Source organism: Maylandia zebra, linkage group LG18 (assembly GCF_041146795.1).
Source record: "Maylandia zebra isolate NMK-2024a linkage group LG18, Mzebra_GT3a, whole genome shotgun sequence".
Classification (NCBI taxonomy): domain Eukaryota; kingdom Metazoa; phylum Chordata; class Actinopteri; order Cichliformes; family Cichlidae; genus Maylandia; species Maylandia zebra.
In genome coordinates, this window is record NC_135184.1 from 19,010,801 (window position 1) to 19,023,112 (window position 12,312).

At 40.2% G+C, this 12,312-nt stretch overlaps 1 protein-coding gene across 1 annotated transcript; it reads left to right on the forward strand.

Annotated features, from left to right (window-relative positions):
- The first annotated feature begins 112 nt into the window (after positions 1–112).
- aire (autoimmune regulator) lies at positions 113–9,097 on the forward strand. The gene is made up of 14 exons (XM_076876931.1): positions 113–457; positions 2,564–2,751; positions 2,919–3,093; positions 4,557–4,697; positions 4,850–4,915; positions 4,991–5,134; positions 5,276–5,391; positions 5,492–5,613; positions 5,691–5,760; positions 7,201–7,335; positions 7,460–7,581; positions 8,156–8,234; positions 8,351–8,449; positions 8,949–9,097. Exons 2-14 carry the CDS (start codon positions 2,605–2,607, stop codon positions 9,030–9,032), a joined length of 1,500 nt encoding a protein of 499 aa, XP_076733046.1. The 5' UTR covers positions 113–457; positions 2,564–2,604; the 3' UTR covers positions 9,033–9,097.
- Positions 9,098–12,312: the final 3,215 nt, after the last annotated feature.

The following is a 12,312-nucleotide window of genomic DNA, read 5'->3' on the forward strand; positions in this document are numbered from 1 at the left end:
AGTAATTAAATAAAATACACAGCTTCATTTACACAGCAAATATTTTTCTTGGGAACAAATGGGTTAGTAACACTTAAGATACGCTAAGACTGCGGACCCCAACCTTTTTTGCGCCACGGACCGGTTTATGCCCGACAATATTTTCACGGACCGGCCTTTAAGGTGTCGCGGATAAATACAACAAAATAAAACTAGTACCGGTACCAAAAAAAAGAAGATTTATTCATAACACACGTGAAAAGACCCAGGAAAACCAAGTTAACGATAAAAATTATAACAAAATAACGCTGAAAACCGATAAAAACCCTGAAAACCATACATTTCACACCTGAGCCTCAACTCTCGTGGCCCGGTACCAAACGACTCACGGACCGGTCCGAGGCCCGGGGGTTGGGGACCGCTGCGCTAAGACACTGATAGCATCTAAGTTTAAGCTATGAACACAATTGGACCTTAGGTATGCAGCATTTACTTACAATATTTAGTGTTTAGTTATGTTGTGTACCAGGTTTTTGTGTTTTTAATGACTAAATATGAAAATCTAATGAGCACTTCATGTGTCTTATGCAGATATCAGTTGTTAACTGGTAGCTAGCCAATTTAGCTGTTATCTAACTCTTAACATTAACAATCAAGTAAAAAACACTAAATAGTGTAGCCTCACCAGTTTGTTGTTTTTTATGAGTACCCTTTTGTGACATTGCCTGGTGACATAAATTGAAATTATATTTGCTTTACCTCATAGGAAACCTCAATTGACATTTTAGCTACAGTTTAGCTTAATTAGCTAACTGGTTGGAAAAGAGACAAACTATGGACTATTCCTAAAACATGAAAACATTCATAACTTCCTCACAACTATGAAATGAAAATGAACAAAAGTAGTCTCTGAGAATAAGAGACTGGACCAGTATAATCTCAGACCCTTCCAGATGCCTGTATTACGCATGAGCTCACCATACTCAGGGTGTCTCTCCCTTATCTGGAATCACTTAGCCTAACATTGGCAATCAATGAAGATGGTTTTTCAAAGGAAGATGAAACAGATGAGAAAATATGAAGTCTGAAAGCAACACAGCAGTGTATGAGAGTAAAAAAACCCAAGAGTAATATCATATTAACAGTATGTGGATTAAGTGCTTTAGTCTGTAAGACTGGAAAACAGCAGCAATATTAATAAAGTTTTTCCAGGAATGAGAGCCGGTGAAAATGCAGATTGTGTAAGTTAACAGATTCATCAATATTAGCAGCTCTATCATTAAGACATGGGAGAACCTGATGGATTATAAAAAGTATTACATTAAATCAATGTTTAAAAGCAGCTATTAGGTACTAGTTGATCTCTAACCTGAAACTACAGGTAGCATATCATATTAATTATAAGTCACCTTACCCGTTACCATATATCCTGGTAAGAAATGATCCACCTTCACAGTACTGTAAACTCAGGGTTAATCCTGAAGTCACCCAGATAAGATTAAACCCTGCTTCATAATACAGGCCTCAGGTCTCTGTATCTCATTTACAAACAAACTTTCAAAGAATCTAAGACTTGAATTCTTCGCTGCGGGAGATTTTATACTGACCTTGTCACATTTTTGGATGACCGTTTCCATCTCATATGGTTTGGCACACAAACCACAGATGATTTTTTTGGCTACTAAAGCAGTAGCTTTTTTTAATGCTTAACTTAGTTGGCCATCTTCTGGCTTTGGCTTTGCAGTGAACTAAGGGACTTAGTGAGCATATTTCTCAAGCTACCCAGTTGTTTCCTAACCTTATTTATGAGTTAAAGTAATTGGATACTCTAGCATTTAGACCTAATGGATATTTACATGACATGAAATTGAATTAGTGGAAACTGCAGGCAAATGCTCTCTAGTAAATGACAAGCCCGAAGCCTTAACCTTAGATGAGTTTTATTTTACCATTCTCTTGTGTATTTGGAGGAGAGACCGGTTCCTCTTTGTTTAGGCCTTTTTAGTAGAATAATGAGAATTGGAGGAACAAACTAACAGAATAACAACTGCATAAAGCATAGTAGGCTACCAGTCATGCAATCAGTCTGTCAGTCATTAAACTGTTTACAGTGTTAATGTTCTCCTGTCTGTGGCGAAGTCATAATTATCACACTAATGCGGAGTTCCCTGTGGTGAGTCAGTGTGTGAAAACCTGACAGGTGAGGGGAAGTTGAGGTGGAAAGAACCTTTTAAGAAGAAAACTGTCACACATCAGGTCACTTCACTCTGCTCTCCTGATGTAAGAGGACAGGTATTCCCCTGGATGAAGGCCGTTAGTGCTGTTAGTGGACAAATGAACTCAAAAGAGACAAAAGGTCCAGGGCTGGCCTCCCTGGAGGGAAGTCTCAGAAATGAAAGGCTGGTAGCTTCATTTTTTTTCATAGAGTCATAGATGCGTTATTAAAAGCACAAACACAGGATGAAAAAAAATACAGGAGTTTTTAAGATATGGCTTATGCATGTATGCAGTCAGCATGAAGCAGTGCACCTTCCCTGTGAGGGACACACCCCCCACATCTGAAATTCTTCATCTGTGGTCTCAGACCGTGTCAAGTCATTTCTCACTTGCACACAAAAGAAGATCATGTCAAGAGTCGAGGCGTTTAGGGACACAAACCTCCGCTCGCTACTGAGGGAGCTGCGAACTGACATCGCTATGGCTGTGGATGACCCTTTCCCCCTGGTCTATGGTTTGGCGGACAAAAACATCATCACAGAGCAGCTGCTGAAGGTAAGAAACTGAACAGAGATTGGATATCCGTATTAATTGTGTAAACCTTAATTTTGATTTGAAATAATTTTTTTATGCTACTTTAAGCAAGTATCGGGCTGCTTCCATTAAAGGATATCAGTGCTGAACTTTCAGTCTTCAAACTCATAAACTTAATGTGTCTATAGGAGACTCTGGAGAAAGAGGCTAGAGAAGGCATCCACAAGGCCATGTACTCCCTCCTGTCCTGGGTGTTGGAGCAGAGCAGATCCACTGTCCAGGCCTTCTTGAACAACTTATCCAAAGACTATAATCTGGACAGCTACCCCAGGCTGCAGACCCTGCTCACTAACCTGGATTCCCGTATGTGACACACAGTTTACGACAAAACATTTGTCACACACAAATAAATCTACATCTATACACTTGTTATAGGCATGAATGTCATAATCATTTTGTCATGGTGATTGACACGATAAGTTCATGATTCCTATTAAGGAATAAACTATTGTTCTCCCACGGTGGAATGATTGTACATCATACATCTATTGTGACTTCAAAATGACAAGAATTGAGTGCACAAGTTTTACTTTATGTTAGATTCACACAGGCTCAAATATATGGATCCGTACACCCCCATTAATATTTGGTTAAGTGCCCCTCAGCAAGATGCACCTCGACCAGATGCTTTTGGAAGCCATCTGGCATAATTCTGATGGGATGTTTGAATGGTGCTCTTGGCAAATTTGGAAGATTTTATTAAAATTGGCTGGTTTCCTGGCATGAACCCGGCTTTTAAGCTTAGCCCACAAATTTATTGGGAATTTTGGAAGGTCAGTATCTTAATGTTGGCTTGTTTTTATCTATGCTAAAACCATTTTGTGTGTGTGTTTGGAAAATTAAATTACGTCCAAGTTTCAACCATCTAATTCCCAATTTGAGGTGAAGTCAAAGAATTTGGATGTAGTCCTCCTCTTCATTATTCCATCCACTCTTGAAATCTGTCATTACCACTGGCAGCAAAACAGCCCCAGAACATGATGCCACCACCACGCTTGATAGTTAGTACAGTGTTCTTAGGTCTGAAAGCCTCACCTTTACTCCTCCAAACATACCTCTTGTCACTATGGCCAAGTAGCTCAATCTTTGTCTTGTCTTTTGCCAGACCTTAGTAAAGTGGTCACCTGAATAACTTGTCCCTATGTACAATTGTCTGAATTTATCTTGGAATCTGCAGCTGTTTAAAAATGGCTGCAAAAGACAACTTGTGTAAATCTAATAGTCTCCTTATTAGAGTTCCTTGGACTTTCCAGTCTTATTGCCAACACAATGAGTGCTGTCAAACAAATCCTTTTTAAAGAGAACTAGTGGCGGTAGTCAACCAGTTAATAGGTGAGTATATGTATGTATTTTGGTCTGTATGTATACTTTTGAACCCATGTGAATTAGAGAAATATAAATAAATAGTTTCTAGTGCTCACTATTCTTGTTTAGATTTTTTATCTGTTTATTTAGAGTCAATAAAGATGATGTACAGTTAAAAGAACAGTTCAAAGAAATCATGAAAAGACCAAAATTCTATAACGTTCCTGCCCATGATGAGCGTCTGAGGATCCTCAGAAGAATACTCTACTGTACCAGTGTCAAATAACATTCAGCACAAACTGACATTCCTCAGATTTTTTTCTATTTTTTCTTATTAATTTACAAAAGCAATAAAACCTCAGTTGCATCTGTTGCACCAGAGCTGAAAACAGTCTCTCGGGACAATTTTCTGTCACATTTAGACTCTAATGGTTTACATTGTTGCTGATTTTGTTTGACAGGAAGGGAGACTGCAGGTTCCAAACATGAAAACAGACCATCTGGAGGTCACAAACCTCCTCACAGTAAGAAGAGGAGCCATGCGGATCGAGAACTGAGCTCCCAGCGGTCACAGTATCATGCCAAGACAACCGATGGAGGAGGTCATCTCCCATACTGCACTTGCTTTGTATCATAATAGGCTTATTTTGGCAATCAAAAGATACATAGGCTTCACAAAGAATTAACCTGGAATACTCTAAAACGCACATGACTTTGCTGTCTTCATTATAAGGTCTTATCTACTCTGTTTAAGGAAGTAAAGTGAAGCTCTACAGAGTGAAGAGTGAAGCTCCTGGCTCCAAGCTGCCATCTGAAAACAGTAATTATCATAAAAATAAATATATTAAATACTTTTATGCCACGAATACATAACCAAACCTATTTTCTGCTTCAGGTGTGCAAGTACTGTCTTCCACAATCCAGAGAGGAGTCCACCTGCCCTCTTCATCCTCGTCCTTCTCGGTTCCCTCCACGGATCCCCCAGTCAACCATGATAACCAAGAAAAGGTGCATGTTATGCAGGCATATTGTTTGGAAGGTAAGTCATATAATGAATATGTGAACTTCTTTTTTCAGAAAAATGAAGCAACATCAAACTATGAATGTGAAAACACAGACCTAACTAAGCTTTAACCTTTATGCAAGATTTTCCCCTTTAAAACCCACTGTCATTTAACAGGGGCCACCAGAGAGCCCATTAAAGCTGGTGGGGGTCCGTCAGAGGAGACAAATGCATCAAAGTCCAAGTCTGCTAAGAGCACATTTCACCACCAGGTGGAGACAGCCACACGCATGGTAGACGCTGTAATCCCCTCACTCTTAAATAAAGTTGCTTGTGCTTTATATGAATGTGGGTGCCTGCTTATCTATGTTACATTTATCGGCCTGTGTTTAGATTCATTACAATGATGATGAGTGTACAGTGTGTAAGGATGGAGGGGAGCTGATCTGCTGTGACGGTTGCCCTCGAGCTTTTCATCTGGCCTGCCTTGACCCTCCACTCTCGTCCATACCAAGGTGAAGAATAATGTGCTGGTGTGCCGAGATGTTTTTTTTGCTTTGAGAAAGAGGTTATAACGTTACATTATCTGCAGTGGCTCTTGGCAGTGTGAGTGGTGCCGTGGACACAGGGTGAAAAAAGAGAAAGCACAGCTACCCTTACAAGTAAGTTCCTGAAGGAAGGAAGCAGGAAATGTGCACATACTGAATCCACTGAATAACCTACAGTACTGTGAAAAAGTCTTCAACGACCCTCATTTCTTTATATTTTGCTAGGAAAATGGGGAATGGTTTCAGCAATTTGTTAAAACATGAGCAAACATACATAGAAATGCAGTAATGCAGTCAATATTTGGTATGACCTTTATTCTTCAACACAGTCTGAACTCTCTTAGCCAGCCGTCTGGTATTTTCTTTAAGTAGTCTTCAGGAATAGTTCTCCAAAAGTTCTTCTTGAAGGTTTTTTTTCTTCTGATTTTAGCTGCTCTGGGCTCTGGTCTGGCTAATCCATGACTGATAATGTTGCATTGTGTGTTTTTTCAATCCAGGTGTGCATTCACTGCATTGGCAATGTGTTTGGGATCATTGTGATGATGAAATATTATCCTTTTCTCGATCAGACACTTTCCAGATGGCACTGCATATTGGATCAAAATCTGTTGCTACCTTTCTGCATTCAAGATTTCAACATTTTTGACAAGATTCCCAACACCACTAGCTGAAATGCAGCACCAAACCATGACAGAGCTTCCACTGTGTTTTACAGATGGCTATAGACACATTGTTGTACCTCTATCCTGACCTCCTCTGTACATGATGTGAACCAGACGTTTTAGATTTGGATCACTCCAGGACACCCGTGGTCTTTGGCTTTCTGTCATTTAAAATTTTTTTATTTAGCATACCTCTCTTTTTCCCTTCCTTAAGAACTGCTTCTTGACAGCCACTGAGACCATTTGCATCTGCTGCAGATAGTTTTTTGGGCCTGACATTTTTTCTTTTGTCCTCCACTTGTCGATTGCTTTTTAAGGACACACTGCGCACCATGCTGAGATATGCCTGGTTTTTGGCTATTAGCTTTTGGGGAATCATCTTGTTGGTGCAAAAATGTGCTATCTTCAGCATTTTTCATAGATTCAGCAAAAGAAATGAACAAATTATGTGACTAGACTGAAAATGAGTAAACAAAAAGCAGCTGAAGAAAACTTTAAAAGGCCTTTGGAAAGCCTGGAGAGCTATTGCTCAAGGCCACCAAAAATTCCTAGAAAGTCTGGGAGTCTTGCGAGAAAAACATAAAGAAGTGAGCAGCGGCCCAAGCCTCTGAGTCACCCCTAGTACTGACTAGTACTGTGTGGTCATTTTTAAATGTGAGAATCTTTCTGCTCATAGCAACTTATATTTTCAGTACGTTTCATGTGTAAAAGAAAACTCATGGCTCTCACACCCTGTCTGGTATTTCCAACTTTAGTAATTTGTATTTACGTAGTTCAGGATAATAAGTCACAGTAAAACTTGAAGACTTGTTTACAAAAAAAAGTTTTAAGGGCTTTGGTAAACACTGATGCTTTTTCTAGAACTGATCATAGTCTAAATATTTGCATTCAGGCTCTCTCAGCTCATCCTCAGCAAACAAACACAAACTGCAGTAACTCCATCACCGATGTCTCATTCTACTCATCGCTGTCATCCTCCCTCACAAGCATTACGGCGACGACGAGTGCGTCAGGTGTCAGAAACCAGGTGACCTTCTACATCATTCAGCCATTTTTTTTAATCAGTTCAGCTTCCATCAGCCTCATCCTTTTTCCGCCTCTGCAATATGTAAAAATAGTCACACTTGATGCATGTATAAATTTGTCTCCAGTGCTCGGGTGGAGAGCTGGTTGGCGTGAGGGAGGTGTGCGGTATTTGCCACCTCGGAGGAGGAGATTTGACCCACTGCTTTCAGTGTCTGAAGCATTTCCATGTAAACTGCCACTTTTCCAAGTAAGAAAACCACTAATTTCTTCTTCTGACTGTAGAAGAAAGATTTTTAGGAGATGACAGAGAGCGTTTCCCCTGAGCTCCTGAAATCCTAATCTCAGCATCATCTACATTAGAAGAAAAAAAACATTCGGGGCTCTCTGAGAACTTCCTGTATGTTGGTATTGACCACCAGTGTGCATTAAGGGTGTGCGCTTTCAATAATCTCTCTTGGGATAATGGTGGCTAATGGACTGTAAGTGGAGCCCTTGCAGCTGAGTAGTGAGCAATGTGAGCGAGGTTCACAATGATTTTACACAACGATAACACAGATACAACAAATTAAAGCCGAATCCATGTGATAAGCTCTCGTGGCTCCTTTTTATGTTGATTAAAAACACAGTATTAACTAAAACCAAGCGATAAGAAGAAAAAGCTTCCCTTTTTTAATTAATTAGGGCCCCAAGTTTCATGTAAACAGTTTATTTTCCCAGCTGGAAGGGTTTGAACAGCTTCCTGTGTCAGAAATGACATATTGATTGAGAGAAACCTTATACACCACGGAAATGTTCACTCAAAGCATTTGTGTGTTTCTAAGAGGGAGGTCCATCTGCCTGTCCTGCTCCAGACTGTGGGGCAGCTCTGCTGAGAGAGAGGCTGAATCCAGAGGCGGGCAGGTGTGTCTCCACATGTACACACCTTGAAAAAGAATTTACAACCTTTATTATCTTAATACCACCGAATACTCTATGTAATCTCTCCTGTGTGTGTGTCTGTGTGTGTTTGTCTTCAGCTTGCACCTCTGGCTCAAAACACACTTAGTCATGATCAAAGCGCCTCCCTCTCTGAGCCCATCCACCATAAAGATGAACTGGACTCCATCCTGGGAGACGTGAGTGGAGATCAGTTACATGTCGATATCACAGATGCAGGCAGGGTGCAACAGTTCACGTCAGACACAAGATGACTGTTTCCTTATCACAGAGACAGTCAGTGAGCTGTCGGGGTAAACAAAAAGCACCGAGGACAAAACATTAGGCGATTTGGAGCAGCTTGTCCTGATGTTGTTAGCTGTGATTTTGGGCCTGAAATATGTGCACAGAAGTTTCACAGATGTGTACAGATGTGTGAGTTCTTCTTGGCTTCACTGGGCTCACAGTCTTGATTTGGGTGCCTCTGTTTTTAGCCCCTACCTGCTGACTATTTAAATAATTTACAATTCAGAAGCTAAATTTTTGAGTTACAGTGAACTCTAAGAAGGTTTGCATTATAGATGGCAGATTGATTGATTAAAGGATTTATATTTACCTAATATGTTACTAAATCTATGACAAATAGACAAATAGGTGTTCAGCAGTTAATCCTATTGTGTTTTCTTCTCTTCACTGCAGCAGAGCTCCATTGATGGCATCTTACAGTGGGCTTTCCATAACATGTCTCGTCCTCTTCCAGGCTCTCAGGGATGCTACCAGTGACAGAGAACCAGGAATGCAACACTGTAAATCAGCAATGATGAAATCAGTGTGTAGCTGATTAAAATGAGCTCACTAAATATGGGTGCTGATTATTTGCTTCTTTCTCACTGCTTGTTAAAACAATTCGGTGACTTTTGATTGAATGTTTCATACACGAGTCATGTTTTCCACCCAAAAAAATATGAAAGGTTATGTGAGAATAAATCATAATATGAAATGTATAGAAATGGATAGTTGAACCCTAATCATGTATGTAGAAGATCTGAATGTACAACACGGTGAACCTTGAAGCAGATGGTCTACAGCAGCAGACCAAACCAGGTGCCACTTCTGTCAGCTGTGAACAGAAAACTGAGACTACAATATTCACAGGTTCACCAAAATTGAACAAAAGATTGGAATAACATTGCCTCATCGTATGAGTCTCGAATTCTGCTGCAACATTTAGATGATAAAGTCACAATTTGGGGTAAACCACAATAAAGCATGCATCCCTCTTGCCTTGTATGCCTGCCATGTAACAGTTCAGGCTGCTGGTGGTGGTGGTGAAATGGTTTGGGGGACATCGTTTGCACACACTGGGTCCCTTATGGACAGTTGAACCTTGTTTAAACATCACAGCCTACCTGAGTATTGCTGTTGGCTTAGTTGCAGCATACCCATCTTCTATGACTGCTTCCAGGAAGATAACACCTGTCACAAAGCTCAATTCACCTCAAACTGGTTTCTTGAACATGACAATGCTCTCAGTGTACTCAAATGGCTTCCACAGGCACCAGATCTCAATTCAATAGAGCCTCTTTGAGACATCATGGATGTTTAGCCCACGAATCTGCACCAACTATGTGATACTATCAAGTCTGTATGGACCAGAATCTCAGAGGAATGTTTCCAGCAGCTTGCTAAATCTGTGCCATTGAGAATTAAAACAGTTCTGAGGAAAAAAAAAAAAAAACGGGTCCAGCCAAATACTGCCTAATCAAATGCACTTAATAAAGTGGTCATTGAGTGTATATAACCCAAGCCAAGCTCACTGACCTCAGTGCTGTGTGTATGCACCCATTTGCCTCCAAGTTTCCATGGATTTCAGTGCACTTCTCTGATGACATACTGCTTTATTGTGATTATTGATGGAAAATATGCACTGTGCAATAAAACCACTGGCCTGAAACTCCTGATTTAACATTGGACCTGTGACAAGTTACAGCTGCAAAATTAGCTTGTAATGCTGCTCTTGCATTAGCTACTCTTGGTCTTAACTGATAAAATAAATGTAGTTACATAGTTAAATACCAATACCAGCCTTTCCGTAATGCTTTGCCTACTCTTTAATCTTTTAGTTCTGTCTTATTTTCCCTGAATACTAACCTCACGACTCAGCACTTGCGTGGGAGACATGGCAATGGGCCACTGATATCTCTGCTCATACAGATTGACCCTAACAACTGTTTGTCAGACTCGTCATACGCACATACGTATCTGCATACACACAAGTGTGTGCATTTTGGCTCTAAAGAACCGCAGGTGCTGTACTTTAATGTGTTTATACACACAGGGAAACTAGACAATAGTATGCTAATTTCAAGTCTCCGCACCTTATTTTTCCCTGCAAATCACAGACAGATGTGCTTATACAAGAAGAAAGTGTGTTATAGTAAATTAATACCCACATGCACACATGCACAGTGGTGAAACACAAAGAAAAACAGACAATGTAAATGTCTGCATGTGCCCAAAGTCATTTTCTCTCACTGCTTTGGATCTGCAGTTGAATTTACATTCACACGTTACGCCACATGGTTTCAATACAATGAGGTATGCATGCCGAGAAATGCCTCGATTTAACAGGAATTCCTTCAGGACTATATCACTTCAGTGAGGAATGTTGTTTTTGTCATGCTATTCATGAGTTTTAGCATGACTGCCAGAAGGATGGAGCTCAGCCAGGCAAATTTTTCTCCCCTCGGTATTCGGTTGCCATGGCTCAGAGCTCCTACAGACCCAAAACAGAGGATGAGAAACATGTTCTTTTCAGTGTGTGTGTGTGTGTGTGGTTGGATCTGTGAATGTACAGCTCTGTTTATTTATCAGCCTGCTTTCCAAATAGTTCATGAAACATCTTGCATACTTGAGGCCTCTGTGCCTTTGTAGGCAAGTCAATATCTGACATGGAGAAGAGAAAAAGTTTGCGAGAAACATTTTATGCCTGGGAATGTCAAATTCTGGCACTGCTGCAGGTTTTCCATCTTAATTTTTACAGTGTAAGTAATGTTTTTACTTGAGGTTTACTAACACACCATCCTCCTGGGGGTGGGTGCAAGCCACATAAAAGACCACATGGAAGAAACTGATAAAACATTCAAAGAGTTTTTCAGTCCAGGGGGGGAAAAAAACACCTTCTCGCCACTAGGTGGATCCCACCTGTTTTTGAGGCTTTGTACGGGAACATAATTCTCACCGCAGCATGATAGCAGGAAGTAGGCTATTTTCTCCCACAAAACAATGTTTGAGCTTGTAGCGAAGTGGGGACTGCCGAGATTTGATCTTAGGCTAAGGCACCATTTCCCCATACAAGTGATAACATTACAGCAAAAATAGATTTCAGATGGAGATACTCTATTGTTGATTCTATTTATGTCACAGCTGTAACTGTTGGTGACTTGTAAAATCAGCATTACGAAAGGTGCATGGTGAGTTTGTGAAACATTTTCTGCTGTTTCAGACACTGAAAATACCTCAGGCCACCGAACTCAACAAATATTCATGCCCAAAATTTAAATAACAGGATTACATGTAAATTTTCCATGTAATTTAAGAAATCTGCTAAGAAGTCATATTTTTGTGTAAAATCACACAGATGTTTGGTGTGTCTGTTATCTACTGAGTAGTGTTGTGTTATAATGGTCTGATTGTGTCTCATCTCCTGTGTTGCATCATATCTCTTCTCAAGTTTTACATACCGTTTTTCTTGCTTCACGGCATTCCTATATGACGTCTAATGAGGAGGAGAGGTCACAGACGTTATCTGGAGTATTAGTAATGTGTTGTTTAAGGCTTAGGTCATGGCCTTATTATGTCTGCTTCTCAAAAACCTCAAACACTGGACCATTGTTTCGCTATTGGTAGCAAGCTAAACAAATATTAAAGATGTTTCTTTATTCTAAGCCGCTGTAATTGTGTCACTGTTTCATCACACTTGTATGGGAATGTTTTAGCGTTTATTTGGCGAGACTGGATGTTTCTCAGATGAGAGTTTTACGTTTTTGAAAGTGGTTGAGCA

What these genes read in the sequence shown, in the direction of transcription:
- aire (XM_076876931.1), top strand. Translation starts at nt 2,605, where the DNA reads ATGTCAAGAGTCGAGGCGTTTAGGGACACAAACCTCCGCTCGCTACTG. An exon ending in AAGCACAGCTACCCTTACAA is followed by an intron (nt 5,761 to 7,200) that starts GTAAGTTCCTGA and finishes ATTTGCATTCAG; the next exon opens with GCTCTCTCAGCTCATCCTCA. An exon ending in CTGAATCCAGAGGCGGGCAG is followed by an intron (nt 8,235 to 8,350) that starts GTGTGTCTCCAC and finishes GTTTGTCTTCAG; the next exon opens with CTTGCACCTCTGGCTCAAAA.